At 40.2% G+C, this 25,697-nt stretch overlaps 1 protein-coding gene and 1 long non-coding RNA gene across 2 annotated transcripts; both read right to left on the bottom strand.

Moving 5' to 3' along the window:
* Positions 1–1,167: 1,167 nt before the first annotated feature.
* LOC134664933 (uncharacterized) lies at positions 1,168–17,110 on the bottom strand. Its single transcript, XR_010098325.1, has 3 exons — positions 16,607–17,110; positions 6,397–6,585; positions 1,168–3,553 (listed from the first exon to the last, which is right to left on the bottom strand). It is a non-coding gene; the product is annotated as an uncharacterized LOC134664933 (long non-coding RNA).
* A 4,472-nt stretch (positions 17,111–21,582) lies between these two features.
* On the bottom strand, positions 21,583–24,627 carry LOC134665546 (RNA-binding protein 25-like). Its single transcript, XM_063522523.1, has 6 exons — positions 24,383–24,627; positions 24,115–24,280; positions 23,901–23,963; positions 23,337–23,478; positions 22,602–22,752; positions 21,583–22,217 (listed from the first exon to the last, which is right to left on the bottom strand). The coding sequence occupies exons 1-6, from the start codon at positions 24,527–24,529 to the stop codon at positions 21,588–21,590; spliced, it is 1,299 nt and encodes a 432-aa protein (XP_063378593.1). The 5' UTR covers positions 24,530–24,627; the 3' UTR covers positions 21,583–21,587.
* Between the last annotated feature and the right edge of the window lie 1,070 nt (positions 24,628–25,697).

Consider the following 25,697-nt stretch of genomic DNA (forward strand, 5'->3'; position numbering starts at 1 on the left):
CGGTGATACTAGGAAGCTTAGCAAACTCCAGCGCACTTTCGTTGGTAACCAGTAACCCTGTCTTTCCATGTTATGTTTAGTATACCATACCTACCTACTCCGAAGGCAGCGCACGTGGAAGGTGTTAATTAAGTCTTCGTTCCTGATTAGCTTACGACGTCCAGGTTTCGGCCCCCTACAAGAGTATTCTCTAAAGACACAAGTTTGGTAGACAGTTATTATGGTCTTTGTCGTAAGGTGTTTGTTATTCCATACGAGTACTCTTGCATATAGCCCTTCGGTTTGCATTATAAGAATTCAGCTGTGACCCAGTTACACCTATACAAACTCTTTAGATAGAAATAGGTTTTTTTACCTTTTATTTTAGCATAGGTTTTTTTTAACGTAGTAGTTCCCTACGGTAAGTACCCTAAAAAGGGCAGCAAAATTAAGCCTACCAAAAATAAACGAAGTATTAAACACATTGGCTGCCCACCATCCTTCACCTAAAGTGTATCTCCCACGCCCCTTACAAATTTAGTGATCCCAGCATCTGACTATACATTTATTACTGAGGTCAATAAAGAGGTAACGAGCTTTCGATTCTACTGGTGATGCTCATGGGCACACAGAGAAGATTACGTGATCCCAACGGTGATGTTCAATGTTCATGGCAGCCAACGTGTTAAAAGATTAGCCTGCCAGGCTTTCCAGTTATATTAGGCTATATTGGTGTGCATATAAGTGAAACAACGACATATGTGCAACGTCTTGTAATATATTGATAATGATAGTAAATATTATATTTATGGAAGCATAGATTAAGTACATTTAATGTAGGCAATGACTAATGACATTCATTTATACAAATTAATAATAAAAATATCATTTAAAGTATATAATTATGGTCCTATTTTCCCGCACTAGTGCGTAAAATAGCACTTTTCGTGCGTATGTCAAAAGCTTAAAGGGCCATGTACTGTAAAACGTTGTACGACGATACACGTGCGAATAGGTAATTTGCAAATCGTGTGGATTTAAAACACTCCCTTCGGTCGTGTTTTAATTTATCGCCACTCGTTCGAATTTCCTCTTTTCCGCACTTGTATCGTAAATAACTATTCGCCGCCCTAGGCCCCAGGCCCTGTATAGCCGCCTCTTTCAATAGCAGCGGGGGGCGGCTGCTCCCGCGGCGGGCGGGGGCCTGGCGACAGGGCTGTTGACATGAATCGCGAATATATAACATGTTATATGTTTACCATACCATAATATTAGAATGCTGCAAGTGTATATTTGCAAGTGTAAATATGCTTAACAAATTATTTAAAAATATTAATCAATAATTATCATGATAGTATTAAGGTTCAGATCTATGTAACGGCTCATACGAGTTAACATGTTTTGGTAATGTATTTAGGACGATCGACCACCTCGATGTAGACGAGTTGAATCTTAATACTATCACGATACGGGATACGGATTTAAAGGACATTGTTGCTTTAGCACGTGGCTAGGTATAATAGAGGTAGGTACGGGAGCTAAACCGCCCGTAGGTATAAAAGAAATAATGGTTTTTGTTAAAAGCTTAGGGTCTTAGGCGTAAAAATAAGGCATAGGTATATACTATAATAGTAGATGCAAATAATCCAATTAGCTCCAGGATGGTAGTGTAATATGTGGTTCGTATACTTCGTATGCGTGCATGTGCCTCCATCAATTGGTTGAACAAGACAGATTCGAACTGTCGACCTCCGTCTGTGGTGATGTGAAGAGCATCAAGCATGCCAAACCGAGAAATCTACCAAAACCAAACCAATCTACTAAAAGTTTGCAAAGCTCACCGTTTCTACTACTGTTTTAACATTGTTCTATTGATAAATTACTTGGCTATCGGCTACCATAGTATTTGCGGATTCCTGAATTCGACGCCACTTTTATTCTACACGTCGTGAAAAATATTGCGGCGTCGATTTTGGCGTCCTTTGTGTGACGTAACACAAAAAAAACACATACATTTTCTTCATTTTGTGTTACATTCTTTCATATTTTTGTGAATATTCCATTGTGTTACCTACACTTTTTTGCAATTCACTCGTTTACGGGTTTTACTAGTGCTGCACTCTGGCAACAGAACATTGTATTCTCTATCGCCATAATTTGTGACGTTTTCAACCAAAAGGTTAACATTGTCGGTTGTCGACGAGGCTGATTTCAAATTGAAGCTTTATGGAAATAGCGCCTTATTGACAACAGATAATAAGAACCCATTTGGTTGAAAATGATACATTTGTCCCTATTAACATAATTTAGCCATAATTTCATGAAAGCATTTTTCAGCTTTAGATGTGCATATGCAGTCATGCACATCTAAAGCTGTAAAATACAGACTTATAATTCGAAATGTAATAAGTGACTTAGGAACATATTCCGATTGATCAAACTTTAATTATTCTATGTGCGGCAATTAGCACTGTACGTAAATACATACCTATTTCGAAAATTTAACCGGCCATATGTAAGTACTTACTGCAACTACAAAACGTTGTGCGAATAGTTAAGGTGGTTCGCTTTCCATACAAAAAACAATTGCGTTATATTAAGTAATTACACACTATTAGGTACTTATGTAATTGTTTTTTTTTTGTATGGAAAGCGAACCACCTTAATTGCCAACGAGAGGCGATAAATTGAAACACGATCTATAGGTCAGGAAATGAATGCTCAAAAAACGTTGTAGAGGGAAATGCTAGGAACACAGTTTTTGACTCCGTAACTTTGTTTGGACTATAACTAGTCTACCCCCCAGTACCGGGGCTACAGCCGGGGACTTTTGATATGTTCACCTCCTAACTAGTCCAAACAAAGTTACGTAGTCAAAAATTGTGTTCCTAGCATTTCCCTCTATAACTTCTTATTGCTTGGCCTACTAAGGGAGTTCTACTTTTCGAACATGTATGTTTGGGACTGCTTCTAACTCGACCTAGCAGAGATACTATTTTCTTGCGCATGATTGCCAGAAAACTTCTAGCTTCGCAAAACATGCCAGATGCACTACATCTACGAGGTAAGCCCAACAGCATTCTGAATGCATTGTTATACTGCACTTTTAATGCATCGTAGGCTCGCTTCGTATAGTTAACCCACAGGCCACTCGAGTAAAAGGAATGGCAATATGCTCTAAAGAGCGTTGTACCTTGACATTACTGATATTATTAACATAAAAGGTTTACATTTGCTCCATGTGAAGCTGTTGGAGGAAAGAAAATAATAAAACTCATGAACTTTCCTTTTCAATATCTTACTGACAGGTGAATAGGTTCTAAAAATGTAGTGCAATTTCCTTTACCTTCGTATTTTCACGGATACGTCCGAACGTCTCATATATGCTACTTGTATTTCAGTCAATACAAACAGTACTGAGGCGAGGTTGACTAAAGTAGCTTTTATACCTAACTATTCGTATCTTCCCCTGCAATTGGCGACTCACACGAAGACGTCAGTCGCCCGAGGCGCGCGACGCACGTCCGGCGCCGGCGACTCAGCAGAGACTCATTCTGGCTGCTTGTATCAGCTCCTGAAATTTGAGAATAATTATATTTAGAATATTTGTTTAAAATGATTTTATCAGTGCAACATGAACTTTAATTCACTTTCATAACTTTCCTGGCTTATTTTATATAGGCCCTACATACATAGATGTCGCTAGAAATAGGTACGTAACTTTTCTGAAAACCTAAATATTAAATGTTTTAAAATTATGCCTGCTTATATGACCTTGTATTATCGTAGTTTATATAAACTGATATGTCGTTTTTACAAACACTCCCTCAGTGGACTTGTTGTACAAAGTAGCAACAAAGGTCTTTCAAATTCTGAAAGTGTCATTACGGGATTGTCCATATGAGTATGACACCAACGAAACGGCCAAGCCGTACTGTTTGACCAAGATGTTGGCTTTATACTGTTAGAGCTTATAAAGTTAGGAATGACAGAGTAAAAGTCTTGGTACCTACTACGGGATCTCATAACTTTTTTAGTGTAAAAGCTTTATGCAACTAGTCTTGACAACACTTTACATTAAATGTTTTCGTGGGTTGTTCTAACCTCAAAAGTAGTAAGGTTGTCTGGAAGAGATCGCTTTTTAGCGATAAGACCGCCTGTTGTTTAATCTCTTCTTCCTGTATTATTTGTATTGTTTTCTGTAATGAGGTGTGCAATAAAGAGTATTTGAATTGTATTGTAGTATACTGTAATTGAGGTAATCTGAAAAAAAAACCGGCCAAGTGCGAGTCGGGCTCGCGTTCCAAGGGTTCCGTATATTACACAATTTTTAACAATCAGTGCCGGATTAAGATATTTTGATGCTTTAAGCATTTCTAGACCATGGTGCCCCCTCTCCCTAGGGTCATCAAGATTACATTGATTTTTTTTGGTAAATTGAGAGAAGTTCAATGCCGCATTACAGCTGAGAATGGAAATCAGTCACATCATTTTATCACGAAAATTGACAGTGCCGTTGCAGTAATGTTGCAACAGATTACCTAATACTGCTGCAGTCGCCACCCGAATGTCACCTTTATCATATCTAAGAAAGTGATTGAAACGCGAGCGAAGCGAGCGCGAAAATTTTTCGATATAAAAACGCAATATGATAGACAGTTGTACATTTTTACTTTTAGTATGGAAATCAGCCACATCATTTTATCACGGAAGTTTTAATCATTTTTTATCATTTTATTTGCGATAAAAAAGGTTATATACAAGTTGTTTCTGTAAAATTATACATTTTTAAGTCCCATCTTTCTTAACTGACTATGCAGCATGCAAATTTTAGTGTAATATATACCTAACTTAACCTACTTAAACTAGTTTAATACAAATTAATTATCAACAACAATAGAAATAAAAATACACTGTCAATTATGAAATAATAATATATCTATCTCAAACAAAACCACTTCAATTAACATAATTTAAAAACTAGATTGTTGATTTACAAGGTATTCATTAATAGAATAAAATGTCGAAGACAGCAGCCATTGAAAAAGTGCTCTTTTAAATTTACTATTGGGCAATTCTCTTATGTTGTTGGGTAACTTATTAAATATATTGACACACATAGCATAACAATTTTTCTTAAAAGTGGCAGTTCTTTGCATTTTATTTATGACCAGCCTGTTAGTGTTCCTAGTATTTCTTAGGAATACTTCGTTGGCTGTTTTAAACAGGTCTATATTTAACTTAACTAAGTTGACAGTACTTTGCAACAGAGTAATGTTGCTGCAGTCGTCACCCGAATGTCACCTTTGTCATACCTTAGAAAGTTATTGAAAAGGCGAGCGAAGCGAGCGCGAAAATGTTTCGATATAAAAAACGCAATTTTACTTTTAGGCCGAACCAGGCCCGAATCCTGGCATTTTGGTGCTCCCCCCTGAACGTGGTGCCCTAAGCACGTGCTTGTTTTGCTTATTGGTTAATCCGGCACTGTTAACAATGTATTTTTTATGTGAAACGTGAGTGAAATGTAACACTTTAAACTCTCGCGTTTTGTACATATATTTAATTACACAAACGGGTCTACCGCGTTTGGACGCGCGTTTGGTTGGCGTTTGTGGGTTTGTTGGGACGTCAGTCTTTCCGTGACCACAGCTAGTGCAACTCAGCTGAAACGTCGGAATTAAAGGTAAAAACAATGAAATTATATCGCGGTAGACCCGTTTGTGTAATTAAATATGTGATTGAAATCTCTTTAAAAAATCCGTAGGGGTCGGATCTAAAACTGTAATTAAGTCCGACTCACGCTTGACTGTACATTTATAATAGGTTTTCCTGTCATCTATAGCTATAGACCTATTTTATGTATTTTTTTCAAAATTTTAGACTTAGTAGTTTCGGAGATAAAGGGGGGGGGGAATGGTCATTTTTTGCCTATTTTCTTGAATAACTTCTAAACTGTTTATTCGAAAATTATAAAAAAAATATATTTGAGATCCTTACAATAAGCTCTTTAATTTGATATGTAACATGATATAATTTGAAATTTTTTTTTTAATTTTTTCATTTACCCCCCAAAAGTGGCCCCCATGTTTAAAATTAATTTGTTTACGTTACATGTCCATATTTGGGTCACAAACTTACATATGTGTACCAAATTTCAACTTGATTGGTCCAGTAGTTCCGGAGAAAATCGGCTGTGACAGACGGACAGACAGACAGACAGACAGACAGACTGACAGACAGACGCATGAGTGATCCTATAAGGGTTCCGTTTTTTCCTTTTGAGGTACGGAACCCTAAAAAGGACTATAATTATTAAAATCATTTAAATTAATTAAGGTAAATGTGTGGAAGACTGTCAGGTAAGACGACAAGCTCTTTCAATCCTTCAACTCTTGCACTTGTGCATTCTCTACTTACAGAAGTTTTGTAGAGCAGAATAAGCGAATCCATGTAGATGTAGTGTAGGGACGCTCGGCAGGAAGCAGGTGGGCTGTCGATCACGTGTTGCGTTCATTCAGCCCAATTCCCTAGAGTTGGAGCTGCAGCTAGGTTACTGTCCCGGCGGCATTAAGTGCCACACCATTCTCCTCGAATCTTCTTGTTTTCCTGCAGAACAGAAGAACATCTTTAAGTTCGTTTTCTTTCAGTGTGTCTTTACCGAATGTATTATATCGCGGTGCCGCATACATGAATTACATGATAAGTTCGCCTTTGTACTAATGATGTGTGTTCTTTCATGTTGTTCCGTTCTTAACGTTTAGTTTTTAAGTAATCAATCAAATTTCCGCGCGCTTCTACCGTTTATCGATGCAAAGCCAATACGCACTTCATAACGATACAATATTGACATTTTAGCCAATAGGATCGTCCGAAACTCTCGGGCGGCACGCTCAGGACGAGCCTCAGCAGCGCCTCTGTTGGCGAAAACGAGAACTACCGAGACGCCGCGCCATGCGGATCGACCGCTATCGATTTAAAGTCATATTATATGTATTAAGCCTCCAAAACTAAGTGTTTTAGTGTTATATCGTGCGTGACAAAAGACCTAAGACTGTTTAACGTACCGCCGGCCGGTGTGTGATAGAAGAAAAGGTGCTGAACGTAAAAAAAAGAAGAACCAGTCGTATCCAGAGGATTCCGCCATTGCTGCAGTATCAGGTCAGTCCAGTGCGTGATATCCTTTGGTTATTTTATCGTGTTGTACCGTTTATTACCGGCGAGTATAGATATTTATGCTCGATCCTGAATGTTGTGAATTGGCATAGCATCTCATTCGAAAACCGCGTCATTTTGCAACATCTTTTTGGTGCCGAAACACCCGGAACGACCTTTTGACCTCTATTCACACTCGGCCTACCAAGTACCAATTTCACTTCGTAACCTTTCTAACATTGTCGTTAATACTCGTTTAATATCCTTACCTACCGTGTAAACGAATTGCAACGTCAATCTATCGCGTAATTACGAAGTTAAAATCAAAGTCTTTGGTTCATGTTGTCTCGCTTACTCCACCGCCTACCGAATTTAAAAATTGCTTAATCATTTCACTAAAACTATCGAAATAAACCTAATCATTGTTGTCTAGTTAACAAAATCATTTAGCGTTTTATCATAAATAACCTAATTATTAAGTAATCCTATAATTTTGTAACGAAAACTACAACCTACAATATTTCATACCTACGGGTATTCTGAGAATTAAGTTCCCAGTGTAACGAGACCTCCGTCTTACGGAGTTTGTACGTAGTTTGATCACGCGTTTCGTTGGCCTTCTCCCTTTGTTCAAAGAACCACATAACTTGACCCCTCGTCCGAGGCGTAGCATACGGCGACTCGGGTCTTGAGCGTGTTTTGTACACAGGTGTTCGAAATTCGTATAACTCATTTCTTTATTTTGACCGCTCGACTTATCGTATTAAAAATTGTCATTATATTTTAAATTTTGAAATCCAACTTATCGTATTAAAGGGAGATAGGTATTGTAAACGTTTTAATTAGATTCATTTTGTTAGTTCCGGATTTCTCGAATTTATTTCGTGTTAAAAATTTTAATACTGGACTTTCTTTCATTTTTATTTTCTATCGACTTTACCGATTATCGATAACCGTACCGAGTGCCATTTGAGTTCATTTTCGTATAAATTGACTAAATTGATAAATTTTACTACATTAATTCCGCGAACTCGGGGTGCCGGTTTTAATAGTTGCCGCGTTATACAAACATCGAAGCTGTTTTTATTTGTGCTATCACTGATATCGTATAGTGTTTTTAAATACGAGCTTGTTGTTTTAGTGCATATTATTTGCGTATTAGTAAACATTGTTTTCTAACCTGACACAATGTCTTACCTAACAAGGCGTAAATCTAAATCCAGTGTAGGTAAAAAAGGTACCGATACAGCTTACACTGTCAGCAACTTACCGAGTTTACGACGTAAACGTACTATAGCGTATAACCGTATAGCGAAGGCTTTGGAAATAGGGACCTTAGCCAATACCGATGATTCACAAGTTGAGTTGTTTCTTTCATATTGTCAGGAGATAAAAAATATCGCTGATAGTTTTCAAGAGTCGCATCTTATCATTTCGGATCTATTAGGGGATGATGTCGACGACAGTGAGAACGAGATTCAGGAACGATTCGACGAAGCGTATTTTAACGTAGTTGCCCTACAGCGTAAATTTTTACCGTGTTCGTCTCAACAACCGGGTATTTCGAGACAGGACACAACACCGGGTTCGCATAGTAGTAATATGCGGCTTCCAAAAATTACGCTACCGACTTTTTCGGGTACTATCAAGGAGTGGCCCGAGTTCATCGCGACTTATAATGCGCTTATTCACGAATCGACCCTTTTGAGTGAAATTGAGAAATTTCATTATTTAGTGTCCGTTTTACGCGGTGACCCTTTGTCGTTAATAAGAACGTTTCCTGTTGCAAGTGAACATTATCTAAGTGCATACGATGCTCTCAAGTCCCGTTACGAGGACAAACGCGACTTAGCTTTTACGTGTTGGCGTGACATTTTGGATGTCAGTTTTAAAACGGCTAGCGCTCAAGATTTTCGACACGCGCTCGATACAATCGATGAAAATCTAACTATTTTAAAACAGTTGAAGTTACCGACCGAACATTGGGACTTTGTCCTGTGTTATAATATTCTAGCCAAGTTAGATACAAAGCTACGACGCGAGTTTGAAGAGAAACATACCAACGTGGAGATGCCTCAGTACAAGCAGATTAGGGCATTTTTACATGCGAAAAGCGAAGCTTTGTTGCGCGATACGCACTTTACCGGCGTTACTTCTAAAAACGCGAACACTTCTAAAGAGGCAACGGGAACCATACAGAAACCGAAGCGACATAACGTCACTCATACACTACTCTCTCCTACCGTGAACCCCCTTCCAAAGGGTGGTGACAAACAAGAGGTGAAACCGAAAGTTTCGGGAACTCCAAAAGTTTCGGGAACTCCGACAGTTTCGGGAACTCCGAAAGTTGTCCGAAAATGTTCCTTCTGTGGTGAAGAGCACAACATATCAGCCTGCAAGGACTTTATAGCTAAATCGGTGGATGAACGAATGGCTATTACCACGGAGAGGAAATGGTGCTATAACTGTCTTAACGCGTCTCATTCAGTGCGACAATGCACATCGATATTTTCTTGTCAGAAATGCAAGCGGAAGCACCACACTCTGTTACACCGAGAGCAAGCTGCCAGCAATCCTGAACCTTCTGGTGAAAAATCAAGCTCAGTCGTCTTACTGGCTAAAGAACCGTTGACTCCGTCCAATTCACCTTCGAATACGACCGTGCTACTGGCAACTGCGCTCGTCCAAATTCGTGATGCTTCAGGCGAGTTTCAGACATTCCGGGCGTTATTGGACGCCGGAAGTCAAAACAATCTTCTCACTACACAAGCGGCTCAACGGCTCAAGTTGGAGCCTACACCGACTAGTGAAGGGCCATGCGGCCTAGGAGGTGCACCCGCAACAGTGACTGGCAAGGTCACATGCGATATAGGTGCCAAGGACACCGTACATTTCCGCCTGGAAATGTTCGTTTCACCACACATTTGTGATGAACAACCAATCGGAAGACTCAATACGAGTGGATGGGATGAACTCAAAACATTACCGTTAGCTGATCCTGGTTTTGATATTCCTGGTCCAATTGATGTCTTGCTCGCTGCCGATGTCTTTGCTGAGTCACTTCTCGACCAACGTTTGAAACGCTGCGTCAATAAACCGCGTGCTCTCAACTCTGTCTTCGGATGGCTGATTGTCGGTAGAATCCGACTAGCATCGTCGTCTTTATTAAGTGTACCTTCACCTAATAAAGATGAAAGCTTAAACAATATCGTTCAACGCTTCTGGGAAATCGATACCGTTCCACATTCTTCCCGATTAACCCCAGATGAACAGCTCTGTGAAAATAGTTTCACAAACGAGCATTACCGTGACGAGACTGGTAGGTACGTCGTCTGTCTCCCCTTCAAAGATAACGCTGAGCCTGTGTTTGAAGGCTCTCGGGAGATAGCGTTACGACGCTTCCATGCTATCGAAAAGCGCCTTTCTCGTGATCCAGACTTGAAACAACAATATGTTGATTTCATGACCGACTACATCGAAAGTGGTCACATGACTTTGGTGCCTGCTAAGCACATGGGTCAAGGCAAGTTTTATGTGCCGCATCACTGCATTTTGCGCCCTGACAGCGCCACAACGAAGCTTCGCGTTGTCTTTGATGCGTCAGCTAGAGATGCGCATTCCAAATCGCTTAACGACTCGCTATTAACAGGCCCAAAGTTACAATCCAACATTGCGGAGATTCTTCTTCACTACCGGGAGCACGAAGTGGTCTTTATGGCCGACGTGCGCCAAATGTACCGTCAAATTAACGTTGCTCCGCATCACCGGGATTACCAGCGTATTCTCTGGCGAGCTCACCCAGATGAGCCTCTTCAGGAATACGTATTGAACACCGTAACGTACGGGGTCTCCTCGGCTCCGTTTCTTGCTTGCCGAACGATCCAGCAATTGGCCAACGATGAAGGTCATAAGTACCCGAAGGCCAAAACCGTTCTAACTTCCGATATTTACGTCGATGACGTCGTTACCGGAAGTTCTTCGCTGGATGACGCTTGTGACATCAAGTCACAGGTTATCGCACTTTTCAAGCTCGGCGCTTTCGAGCTAAGAAAATGGGTAAGCAACCGACCCGAACTTCTTAGGGATTTGCCCTCAGAAATGTGTCTTTCGGACGCCATCGCATTTACCGAGGCCGAAGACACCACCGTTAAGGTCCTTGGCCTTAAATGGGAACCCGCTTCCGATTCGTTCGTTTTTAACGTCCAACCGTCCAATCAACCGTGTACCAAACGAACGATTCTAAGTGAGGTCGCCAGAATCTTCGACCCTTTGGGTTTTTTGTCTCCATTGACAATCCAAGCCAAAGCCTTGATCCAAAAACTTTGGATTCTCGGCTCTTCGTGGGATGAAACTCCTCCCCCGGAAATTGTGTCCCAATGGAGCAATTTCTCTCAGCAACTTCCTCAAGTTAGAGATCTGAAAATCCCTCGCAAATTCACCATCGAAGGTGCTCAATCGTATCAGTTGCACGGGTTTTGTGACAGTTCTGAGGTAGCGTATGGCGCCGTCATATATCTACGTGTCACCGAGTCTGATGGCTCCGTTCGCGTCCACCTCGTTTGCGCAAAGGCGAGAGTTTGTCCACTTCGGAAACAATCTTTGCCCAGATTAGAATTGTGCGCAGCAATGCTGCTTGCTGACCTCATCAAGTTCGTCAAGGACACGCTACGGCTGCCTGTCGACGAAACCTACCTTTGGTGCGACTCAACCGTTACATTGGCTTGGTTGCGCGCTCCGTCCTCTCGTTGGGTGACATTCGTCGCAAATCGTGTTAGCCACGTGCAGGACATCGTTCCTACCGCTTGCTGGAGACACGTTCCCTCTGGAACGAATCCCGCAGATATCTGTTCACGAGGGCAGTTTCCTCAGGAACTTTTAACCAATACGCTATGGTGGGCGGGCCCAGCGTGGCTCTCTCAATCGCCGTCCGAATGGCCAACAGATCTATCGAAAGATCGCAACACCGATAACGTCGTACTTTCCGAACAGCGTCGTGTAACTCTCGTAACAAGCCAAACCGAACCAACCACACAAACGTCAATAATCGATCAGCTGTTAGAGAGATATTCGTCGTTGGACAAGGTCTGTCGCATTCTAGCTTACGTTCGTAGGTTTTGTACCAACGCGCGTGGCAGCGCTTCACGATCTGAAAGCCTGCTCATAACGGACATCGAGCGCCATCGCGCGCTACTAGAAATCGTCAAGCATTTCCAAGATCGACATTTTTCCGATGTCATATCGAAACTTAGGTTGCGAAAACAGCTACCTCGTAGTCTTCGCAAACTAAATCCGTTCCTAGACGACCAAGGCATTCTCAGGGTGGGCGGGCGACTCGCGCGCTCCGGCTTAGAATTCGAACATAAGCACCCTGCCTTGTTGCCTAGAAAGTGTGTACTTACGACACGCGTAATCGAATCCGTCCATCGGAAAACCTTTCACCCTGGTCTAAATACGACTCATTATTTAGTCCTGCAACAATTCTGGATCCTCGCGGCTAGGCGAGCGATACGCCACCAGCTTTCGAAATGCATCCGTTGCTATCGTCTTCATCCGCAGCCTCTGCAACCGTTCATGAGCGACCTTCCTGCCTTTCGAGTCAATCAGGCTAAACCGTTTTCTGAGGTCGGCGTTGATTTCGGTGGTCCATTTCGCATCAAACTCGGATCCCATCGCGGTGCGAAAATCGATAAGGCTTACTTATGCCTGTTTGTGTGCCTAAGCACAAAGGCCGTGCACTTGGAGGTAGTGTCAACGCTATCAACCGATGGCTTCATCGCAGCCTTACGTCGTTTCGTTTCCCGTCGTGGCCGTTGTAACGTCATACACTCGGATTGTGGTACAAATTTTGTCGGCGCGAGCTCACAACTAGCAGAATGTATGGAACGAGCCTCGCACGCAGAACATATCACTTTCAAACGCAACCCCCCGTCCGCTCCACACTTTGGAGGGATATGGGAGATCCAGATTAAGGCCGCCAAGACACATTTATATCGCATCGTTGGCGACCAGGTCTTAACTTTCGAACAATTATCGACATGTTTCACCCAAATAGAATCGATTATGAACTCGAGGCCTTTGTGTCCATTAAGTTCTGACCCTAACGACCTGAACGTCCTCACACCCGGTCACTTTCTGACATTAGAACCCCTGACAGCAGTCCCAGACTCTGACTATACGGACGTTAAACTTAATCGACTAAACCGGTGGCAACTCATCCAAGCGTTCCAACAGCAGTTCTGGAAACGCTGGCAAAATGAGTACCTACACGCATTAACTCTGCGGGCAAGATGGACCAAAGACTCTACACCGTTAACCGTAAACTCAATCGTACTTATCAAAGATGAGAACCGACCTCCTCTTCATTGGCCGTTAGGACGAGTTGTCTCTCTCCATAACGGACCTGACGGAGTAGTTCGGGTGGCTACCGTGCGAACCGCGAAGGATAATTTAGTTAAAAGGCCCCTGGTCAAACTATGTCCCCTTCCATCCGAATAATCGCTCCCATTATCAGCGTTCCTTAGTTTTAAGATTAGTTTCGTAAATCGTAGTTTACTAATAATTAAGTAACATTTTCTTTTTCATTCGGGAAAATCCCATTGGTATTTTGGTGGGCGGAATGTTCCGTTCTTAACGTTTAGTTTTTAAGTAATCAATCAAATTTCCGCGCGCTTCTACCGTTTATCGATGCAAAGCCAATACGCACTTCATAACGATACAATATTGACATTTTAGCCAATAGGATCGTCCGAAACTCTCGGGCGGCACGCTCAGGACGAGCCTCAGCAGCGCCTCTGTTGGCGAAAACGAGAACTACCGAGACGCCGCGCCATGCGGATCGACCGCTATCGATTTAAAGTCATATTATATGTATTAAGCCTCCAAAACTAAGTGTTTTAGTGTTATATCGTGCGTGACAAAAGACCTAAGACTGTTTAACGTACCGCCGGCCGGTGTGTGATAGAAGAAAAGGTGCTGAACGTAAAAAAAAGAAGAACCAGTCGTATCCAGAGGATTCCGCCATTGCTGCAGTATCAGGTCAGTCCAGTGCGTGATATCCTTTGGTTATTTTATCGTGTTGTACCGTTTATTACCGGCGAGTATAGATATTTATGCTCGATCCTGAATGTTGTGAATTGGCATAGCATCTCATTCGAAAACCGCGTCATTTTGCAACACATGTTTTATGTTTCTTTTTGTACAAGGACTATACCAAACAAATTTAAGAATATCCACAGATGGCTCAAAAACAAATGAAGGGACCGGATGTGGTGTCTTCTCGGAGGACCTGAACATATACATCTCAAAACCCCTGGGTTACACTGGGAACACAATACGGGATTCCAAGCTGAATGTGTAGGAATAATGGAAGCTTGCAAAGCGATAAAAAGACGAGAAGTAAAACAAGAAAATATACTAATACTGTCAGACAGTAAATCAGTACTGCAAGCACTAGGTAGCTACAAACTTACATCGGAACTCATACTTGAATGACATCGAGGCCTCACTGAAGTGAGCAAAGAAGGCAACAAAGTAACAGTATAATGGATAAAGGGGCATAGTGGATCAAGAGGAAACGATGCAGCGGATGAACTGGCCAGGAAAGGTTCAGAAACCAGCTTCACAATAAGTTGTTGTTGTCCTAAGGCACCCCAGAGGTGCAAAGGGCCTTCACAAGCTCGCGCCACGCCTTCCTATCTTCAGCGACCACTCTGGCCTCGCTCCAGCTCAACCCGACCGCTCGTAGTTCATTTGTGACGGACTGCTGCCAAGAGTGTCACAATAAGTACTGGACTAAAATGAACACCTGTAGGCAGACCAAAGAACAAAACTACAAGCTTACACCAAAATATTACTAAAAACACCCAGACACGTTTTACGATTACAGTGAGTTTTTTAATATTCCACTAGTAATTTAATAATTAATACAGGCGTGACATTTGTATAGTACCGATATAAATTACATTCTCATTGTTAATAATAATTTCGATATATTGCAAATTTTAACGATTAATTTTATTTATATAATTTGGATTATGTTTACAGGCATATGCACATAGAATACTAGACCAATACTAGTACTTATATGGAAAAAAAGACATGTAACAAATTGTTATCAATAATTTTTTTATTTCATTTCATTTCATTCATTTCATTTCATTTCACACCAACTACGCAAAATAGTAGGATTAATCACAGGTCATAACAGACTAATCCAGCGGTCGGCAACCTTTTAGCAGCCAAGGACCAAATAGTAGTTACCGAAGTTGATGCGGGCCGCACTTTGTTAATATTTATGACTTTATCAGACATTGTTGTTTGTCAATATTACATACAAAATAGCCTAGGAGGCACGCGGGGTGCAAGTGAGAGGTTCGCGGGCTGCTTGTTGCCGACCGCTGCACTAATCAAACACCTACATAATATGGGTAAAACAGACAGCCCCATGTGCAGAGTGTGCATGGAAGAAGAAGAAACAGTAAAGCATATTCTCCTACACTGTAGGTAGAAGGTAGAAGTATACAGGAACCAATACCTAGGGACTCCGTGCACATTGAAGGAGGCAGTTAGCGACCTGAAGACACTGCTAGGTGTCATGGAGGAGCTGGGGCCACCCCATAAACACAACTTTTTTGCTCTTAAGTAGTAGTTTTTGATGGTGTTTGACCCATTGATCAGTGACCCAGTCTCAGTTTTTCTGATAAACAGCTGTCTTAATGGACTCACCAATATGTTTTGCAGAAACCTCCACCTTGTAGCATACACCTTGTTTTCTCAGTCAATCTCAATATAAATAAATATATTGGGACATTTTTACACAAATTGACCAAGTCCCACGGTAAGCTCAAGAAGGCTTGTGTTGTGGGCACCCAGACAACAATATAATTATTCAATATACAAATATCTGTCTCATCAACAGAGCTCGGATAGGGTGAGCTATTTGCCTTATAATTTGACATGTCTTATGTCATATATAAGGCAAATAGCTCACCCTATCCGAGCTCTGCTCATCAAACAAATAAATTCCCTAACCAGGATTTGAACCCAGAACCATCAGCTTCACCGGCAGGGTCACTAGGCTAGGCACCCACTAGGCCAGACTGGTTGTCAAATATAACCAAGATATTCTTTTGAACAAACTGCCATGTCACTGCTGGTTTCAATCTGTGCCCTTCATAATCTACATACTTACTGCTGTCTGTCTCTCATGCAGTCTAAAAAAATTAAGTGTGGGGTACAAACTTTGTGTCGGTCGAAAGTCGAAACCCTCTTGCCTTATCTCCTGATCCACCTTTCAATACTGGTCATCACTCAAGTAATTTTCCAAATTTCTGGGAATACTTCTAGCTCGAGACAGAGGTTAAATATGTGCCATAGCGGCTCCGCCAGCACCATGCTGTACAGTCCATACGCACGAGGGAATACCATGCGGACACGAAGATTTTTTTAGCTTAAGTTGTTGAATTGCGGCACTTACCTCCAACTTTGGCTTCTCCATTAATTAATATTTTTTCAGTACCTCGTACCTCTACTGAGTCTACTGTTTCTTTTATTAGAATTCATTTTATTGTATTTGTAAACCAACAAGTGTCAATACAATACTGTCAATGTCACTGAAAGATGGCACTAGAAAAAACCGATTATTTTTAAATTGTCAAGAGCTAATGTCAGAACGTCCCTACTAATTTTGACAGCTCCCTTAAAAAAAAGAATCTCTCTGGTTTTTGGCTTCCTATTATTGGGTCGTACATTATTGGGTCGGGCTTTCTCGACCTGTACCAATAATGCGCAGCCCAATAATTGAAAGCCAAGGGACTCAAATTATTGGACGCGAATTATGGGGTCGTACATTATTGCCCTGTGAAAAGAGTGGCTTCGTATTATCGCCCCGGACCAATATTGCGCGGCCCGAGAATGCTCAACCCAGGAATGTACAGCCCAATAATACGCGTCCACCATGGACGCCTATTATTGGGCTGTACATTCTTGGGTTGAGCATTATTTGGTTGTACATTAGTGGCTCCCAACACAGGCACTGAGAAGTAAACAATTTCATTTCCGGCTAAACTAAAGCAATGTGGTGGCGCGTTGATTATATTACACTTAGTTTATCAAATCACTCGAGCAGTTTAATTCCCCATAATAATTTAAGTCCTATAATATAAATGCAAACAATATATAATTACGTCTTGTAATCCGTTTTAGAGATGGCGTATTAATGTCACTTATTTTTATTTAAGCATTTTTCCATCTGACAGTTTCCATTTGACAGGAACAAAATGAACGAATGAACGAATGATTTTGGCATAAAGTAGTCGCAAACCCGAAACAATGTGTGCACACGGCGACCACACTTTATGTCACTTTGTGTCATGTGTCGACCCTTCCCCATTTCTGGTAACTGTGTCGACACGGCGACGACTCTGCGACTGGAATTGTGACCGAAACAGACGGTGTCGACACAAGATGTGTCAACACCGCGTCATAACGGCGACTAGAAATGGTTGTATGGGTATAGTCCTACCACTTATCTCAGTCGGCTAGTAAGAAGTTGAGCGGTGATTTTCTATTATAGTCGCCATCAGATATATCATAGCGGCCAAGGTGCTCACAAATATCTCAACACGTCTTTTTTGTCAAGGCGTTAGAGTGCGTGTTCAGATATTTTTGAACACCTCGGCCGCTCCGATATATCTGAAGGCGACTGTACAAATTGGAACCAAAACGAATCTATACATTCATGTATGTTTAATACATATTTCACATTTTTACTGAGAATAAAACAAAACAAATCACTAACTATATAATCAGCTTCATGCAGCCAAGCTCAGTCCGGAGGTGATCATAATAACATCTTACTAACCTGAGTTAAATGGTAGAGCTATAGTATAGTCTAGATTCGAGCAATTAGTGTCATAATTAGAGCCGTCACACTCCCATTGAGCGCCGCGCCGCCTAGCCGGCGCGGGCGCACTTTTTGCGCCCTCTCACTACGCTTTCGAAGCATTTGGGTTTTAATTATCATTTAACTCGTTAATTTAAAATGATCTTGAGTTCCGGGCGGGAATTTTATATTTATTAGTTTTTTGTGCTAACGCAAACTCTGTTGTTTAATATAGTCAGGAAATCATTAATATTTTTGTCACTGACCTCGTGACCAGTGGAGAGGAAAGTAGATACGAGTAAGCTAGATAACTTACCCATCAACATAAAAAAATATGTACCTATAAGAAGTGCCTCAAATGCCCTTTATAGTTGTGTTACATATCAGTCTACAGTCAAAGAGAATTTAGAGTAGAGGAATATTGTCAAAGTAAATTTTGTATAGTCAGTATGTACAAATGTACATTTATTAGGTACTGCCATCTTTCGACACAAATGATTACAACTTTTAGAACGCCATTTGACTTTGATCCTTAACTAAAGTTAAGCCACGAAAAGTCTGCAGCGATTTTAATTCTTTCGCAGTGCCAGTGTCATTTATGCGTCATAATTTCATAGAAGTTTGACGTTTAAAATAATACTTGCACTGCGTGGGCTATCGAATCCGCTGCAGACTTTTCTTGGTCTGACTCTATAGATTCTTTCATATGTGTTAAATTTGTTATACTTAAATGTCAAAAAGTATCGCCGTCATTTGAGGATAGGCCAAAGGTATGGTGCCATATTTTCGGACCCATTTCGTACCTTGTCACAGTGACAATCAAAATGAAAGTCGCTAGAGACTTCATACTATAGGTACATACACGTGCTGCAAAATCTAAGTAGATAGGTACCTAAGTTATAGAACTCAACTTGTATATCCAGGGTGCGTAACCGACATGCGAATCGTTTACTTACGCTTCGTAGCGAAAGAAAACTAAATAGTTAAATTACAAAGTTAATTGAAATGAAGAACTAAATGGAATAAAACCCATTTTTTTTTAAATTGGCTTAACGATCATTATCCATAGGTATTACGTACAAAGACAAGTAGATCTAATCCGTGGACGTGATACGATGCATATCTACAAGATCTTGAATATTTGCATGTGCATGTCGATAATTTGTTTCTTGTCGAGTACCTAAGTGCTCAAGCCGATCGGATCAAGCTGTGTTCATGATGAATGCGAATCGAAATCGCGGAAGAACCAATGTAATATGACCTGGAGATCTGCGTACATGTTACCTAATCAGTAATAAATAACAGCCACATGGCTCCAAGCTCAAGAAGTAAGTACATATGTATATAGTATTTGCTAGAGTCAGAAAGTAATATACCTAACTTGTCTATGCCAATGTGCGACGGTGTGTATTACAATGTGACTAGCAGATTACTGCCGCCCAATCTTGCAGGATAACAAGCAGGACGACATTTAGGTAAAAGGAACGCCCCAGGCCGGAGCCACATTCGGACATGACAACAGCAACTAGGTACATAACTAAACAAATAATAACGAATAGGTACATGTAACTATCTTTTTGATACACCTCGCCATAGGTACACCTAACTCACGTCACATCTCGCTTACAAGAACAATAGGTACCTAATACCTTAATAGGAGCGAGTTGTACCACGTGTGATACCCAAATTATTTAGACAAAATTTTCAAGTTCAAAATAATCGTTGGAGACCTTCCACTCCTCTGTCGACCAATGAATAGCGGCCAGGTGTCTGGATTAGGTAAATAGGTACCTACTGCAAATTGTAAAGCTTAACCCAGTGGTTCTGGTTCTCTCGAACATTCGTCTAGCTCGCGGTTTTGTATGGAGTTGAACACGATGCAGTTTCTCCGCGCATTAGACAATTAACTATGGCCAATCGAGGCCATTTGCATGGGACAGTTTACTTTTTGCACGCGTCGCCGTCGAGATGGAGCGGATTGTTGCCATGAAATTAGTACATTACGAGCTGATTATTCTGAGTAAGCGCGAAGTGAACTTTGCAACTTATTGTTATTAGTATGTATTAGGTAAGCGGACAGTCTGAATGAATGAATGATCTTCTACAGCTATGTAGCTGTAGAACCCGGCGTTTCGAACCCTTTACAACGTTCGCAGCGTGGTGGTCTCCCGTTTACATTTTTTTTATTTATTTCATGTGTAACTATCGCGGTAACCAAAGACAATATTAAACCGCGGTAAAGGAACAGGACCTACTACTTACGCAATCCGAGACGTTATTGTAGCTACTCGAGCAAATAATCAGCCCCAATATGCAAACAACATAATTATCGAGTTACATTCTGGTCGGTAATGGCTCTGTTTACTCATAATGTGGGCACGCATGTCGTGAAACGCAGTAGCTGGCAGTAGGTACCTATTGAAGTTTTTTTATCAGAGCCCACAGCCGAAAGGATCTCATAATTTGTGACGTCCCACGGGTAAAGGAACCTTATGGCGGTTGGCGCTTACGCTATTATTAACGCCGCTCCAATATTAATGCGGCACTATGCGACGTAAGCGCCAGCCGCCATAAGGTACCTTTTTCCGTGGAACGTCACATTTTACGCGTCACGCAATGGGTTGGTATCGCATAAGTCATACACAGAAAACATGGCACTTCAGTAGCCTGTGTCGGTACCTGAAAGATAAGTTACCCACTGAAGCCTTCTGACTCTCTATCGATACCTACATAAGGGTTTTAATAGCTGCTTGTTGATATAAGTTACGACTGAAAGTAAAATTATTAAATTATTGTTTAGTTACTTTAATCGGATTTTTAAACCTATTTAAGTAAATATCCTTTATTGCACCATAAAGTTAAAAAAAAATACAAAAAGGGAAATACAAGGCTATTTAGTTATGTATACGCGATAAAGTCCCGTTTCACTAACGCTGGGTTAAATTTAATCACAAGTAGGTATAGTTTAATTACACGAATTATCTGTAGGTACGTGCCATTCGGTGGTGGAACAGTCACGGCGCGCGCACCGTGGATAGCGGATTTAACAAATTATAATGTGGTTCGATGCACTCAATTTATTTAATACCTACAATTTAAGCGAGGCGCTCTTGTCTACCATCAGATTACCAGTCCATATATTATATACTAACGATTTTTAGTAAGCCAAGGACAAAAATTGGATGATGGCATGGTTAGATGCCGTGTTGGTTAAGACTCGAGTTCTATGAGCAGAGCATTTAAATATTGACTCATGCAGTTTTCCAGAATCGTTTTCTGTTCAACTTTTGTAGACTAGAATATTTTCAGAGAACTTTCTTATTAAAAATAAGAATTTCATATAAATGGGTTAGGAATAAAAGTCATACAAGTACTTACTAAGCCTTTTTTACTGTTATTTTGAGAGTTCACTGCGAACAAAGAATCCTCAAATTGTGGGCACCTTTCTCTCTCACTATAACTATGTCTTAATTGGAGTAAAAGACAAAGATGCCCGATGCCCGCAATTTGGGAACTTCGGTGTTCACGTTACGCCCTCAGATTAAGTAAAATGCGAAATAAAACGAAAATTATCTTAAACAATAAAATTTATTCGGTCTTTCTCTTGTTTTATACGTTTATTGGCCAAATCATACTCTTGCTTATAATCGTAATACCTCTTATGTTTCTCTTCTTTATACTTTTCATGTGTATCTTTGTATCTTCGTTCACTATTCCTTGATGGCTTGTAATCTTTGTAGTTTCTTTTTGAATCGCTATATTTATCGTTAGTTCTATATTCACTTCTATCTCTGCTTCTGTCTTTAGAAGAGCTTGAGTGCCTATCTCTGTCATTTTTATGTCTCCTGTCATCTCTGTCTCTTCTGTAATCATCATATTGTTCCCTTTCTGTATATTTGTCTCTTCTGTCCGAATGACGTTCGTCTCTGTAGTTCTCTTTAGGATAACGAGTTTCGTCTTTATATTTCTCTCTACGATGATCTTTGGATTTCTCTCTCGTTTCGCCTGTGATTTTGTCTCGATAGTGATCATATTCTCTAGAAGACATTCGTCTTTTTTCCTTTTCCGAGGCATATGCTTGGTCTGATTCCAAAGGTTCCTTCTTAACTTGTACTTCTCTAAAATCTTTTGACCTTTCTATGTTGGATTTGTTGATATCATTGGTTTTAGTGCTAGCACCCAGTGCTTCCGAGTAGTGTTCCATCTGAAATATAAACGTTTATTTCGTAGATTTGTACTCATTATATAGCACAAAAATAGGCAGTAACAACTTTTCTTAATTTCACTGATCGAATTATTTGAATTAAGAAAAAAGTAAAAGAATTCTCTAGATCCAGGATACCAGCCACCTTTACCAACTGAATGCGAAAAACGATCCCTTTACCTAATACGCCGTTAAGGTCCACACAGAACTCAACATCGCGAAGAAATTGTCGCGCGAAGCAAACGGTCCGCCCTCGCGCGACTCGAGTAAATTTGCCTCGCGAGGAAAGTCCGAGGCAATTTGCTGGGCAAAATGGCGTCGCTCAGTCAGGTTACACTTATTAGGACATTTTGACAAACCGTCTCAATTGAGTATAGACTGTACCTGGGTGGCGATAACGCTGCGCAGTTCGTCAGAATAGTTTCTCGTTTTGACCGCTCCGCGGTACTTGGCGCGCCGGCGCTTCATGTCGCGCAGCTCGGCTATGATCTCGGCACGAGACTTAGCCTTGGTGTTCTGAGTCTCGCCGTCTCCACTGCAACAAATATACGAAATCAGAGTGAGTTCATGAAAAAATGTGATTGCTTATGAGGTTTTCAATTATTATCATAACTGTTATCAACAATTTTGTATTATGCAGAAATGAAATTATTTTTAATTTGCTCCTCTATTCATTCTTAAAATTTCTCTCTAAAGTTATACAGTGTTTTGAATTATATATATTATTTAGCCTTTTATTTCCACAAATTTACATTTTTCATTTCAAAAGTACTTAAATATTTTTCTTTTAATTTTTTGTGGTCCCTGTTTGGGTAAAGGTGATTTGAATTAGCACATTATAAAATTATACAAAGTAAATTGTAACTTAACCAAACTAATATATTTTAACCTTTTGAACGCCAAACGGCTCATCCATTTGCCGTGCCACTGACGCCACGGGGGTAAAATTTAGTTTTGTGAATGAATAATGCGAACAAAAAGTGGGGTGTTTTTCAGTAGATTTTCATCAAAAAACGATCGACGTCAAATGCCGTCTTTGGCGTCGTTGTCACGATTTTTCGTTGACGTCAATTGCCGTCTGTGGCGTTCAAAAGGTTAAAGAGATACCAAGAGAGCTACCTAGGTAATGCCAGTTCACTAAGGTCGTGGCAGGAGGGTGCTGCGCTGACCACGGCGTCGTGGATGGCGCGGCGCTCGTCCGCGCTGTAGGTGCGCTGCAGGCGCTCCAGGGACAGCTCGCTGGGGTCTTTGCTGCCTCTGCCTTTTATTGTGTTAAGGAAACTTCCTAATTAGTATACTGAATTAATTTATAAAAATGCTTGCGCCAAAAACATGTTAATATCGCAAGTTGTATATGTATTTGAAAGCAATACTTATGTATTATTAATCCAACTATAAAAATTTATAAATAATTGACAGCAAGAGTGGGGGATGGGTAAATTAATAATGTTGCCTATTTTCTATAGTTACTTAGGTTAATAAGCAGTATCTTATAAAAGCAACTTTAAAGACTTTAGATTATAGGCCCAAATGCTTAAAATAAGCAACACTTAAGTCATTATAAAGGATACATTTCTCAAATATCAGCAGCAAATAAAATTTACTGCAAGATGACCATCAATTAGTAAATGTACAGGAAAATATACACTTCTAATAGAATATTTATGGTCCTGGTCAGTTTACCTTTTTTGAATGTTGGATCAACTTTCGCCGCATATTCAATAATATTTTGAACATCATTTTTACCTGAAAAATAAACAAACATCTTAAGTATATTAAAATAAAACTAGATTCAGATACTCAACATGGATTTTTAAAAGTTGCAAGTACACAAACTACTTTTCTCAGACATACATAAATCACTAACATGTCTGAGAGAAAAAGTTAATGATCATACTTAGTGTAACCAAAGTTTTGGCATTGACATCAAGTGGTTCAGGCAACAACAGGTCTTCCTTGGAGTAGCCCAGGCTTCTCAAATAACATTCCTTCTCATGGGCTTCCATTTTATCCTGTGGTACTCTGTGATTTCTGTCATATTTACAAGAAATCAATGGTGCAGCCTGAAAGTAAAATATGGAAAATAGTCTTTCGTGTTATATACTCATACTGGAATTTCCAGCCTTAAAAGGTAAATAATTATTCTAGCATTATGCTGCGAATACCTCGATTAAGTGTCGACGATCCCATTGCAAACTTTGCAGTATCATAGTTACATCATTATCTACTGTTTGTATGTACGAACTTAGTTCTAAAAGTTCGGTACGGCGTTTGTCGATGTCGATCACAGACATGCCTGAATTGCACTGCATTTCTAGCCATTAATAATGTATTATAAAAACAAGGAAAACCTATCCAACATATCAACAAAAGTGACTTTAGGTTTAGGATTTTTAGGTTATGTTTACTTTTTTTAAGATTTGACAACTAGCATGACATGGCATCTAGGAGATTTTAGCCAAAGCTGTTCAAGTTATATGTAAAAACGTGTGATGTGCCTATAATGTTGCTATAATGTGACAAACTTTCCAAGTTTCCATTCGCCATTTCCAGGCCATAATTGTTTAAAAAAAAAAAACCATTCGCCATTCATCGGTCACTCACTTCACTTCGCATTAATTAAACGTCAATGTCACTAGCTGTCATATCATATTTGTCAATTTGTCACTGTTACTCAGTGTTGCCAACTTGGCATAATTGATGCCAGATCTGGCATAATTTCACTCGCTTTGGCACCAAAATTTTCCATGTAGCATCTGGCATAATTTTTAGCATAATTTATAGTCCGTTTTTTTTAGCATTAGAAAGAACTTCGCAGAAGTAAGCGTGTGGTTCCAAATCCAGCACTTTTAGCGGTAGTAATTTGAAGTAAATTATATGTATTGACCGTGTTACATTAGATAATTCAATAATTATTAACAATTAAAGAGCCTGATAATAACTGCACGCTTGCTTCTGTGGAGTTCTTTCTAATGCTAAAAAAAACGAACTATAGTCTAAACCAATTTTTTACCAACTTGGCAACAACAATATGCGCCATCGTCTTATGTAGTTCATATTTTCATATGAATATTGACTTTTGTGGGCGGATGGACGTCGACGGACTATACTTGGTCAAGCAGATCTTGTCAGTAGAAAAAGGCAGCAAATTTTCAAAAATGTAGGCGCGAAGGGATATCGTCTCATAGAAAATTTGAATTACGCGCCTTTTTCTACTGACAAGATTTGCTTGCCCATCTGTATAAATGTATATTTTATTTAATATATTGCCAAACAATAGCAGACTCGTAACCATCGTAACTATAGTCTGTTAAGCCATTTCCGTTAGTGAACAAACGCGGCAAATTTTAATAAAAGTAGGTGTAGGTGTTACCAATTTATCATCCCATAGAAAATTTGAATTTTGCGCCTTTTTCTATTGACAAAGTACGGTGTTTTAATGACAGCGTTTTACACAAAAATAAAACGCTAATTAAATAA

Source organism: Cydia fagiglandana, chromosome 6 (assembly GCF_963556715.1).
Source record: "Cydia fagiglandana chromosome 6, ilCydFagi1.1, whole genome shotgun sequence".
Lineage (NCBI taxonomy): Eukaryota > Metazoa > Arthropoda > Insecta > Lepidoptera > Tortricidae > Cydia > Cydia fagiglandana.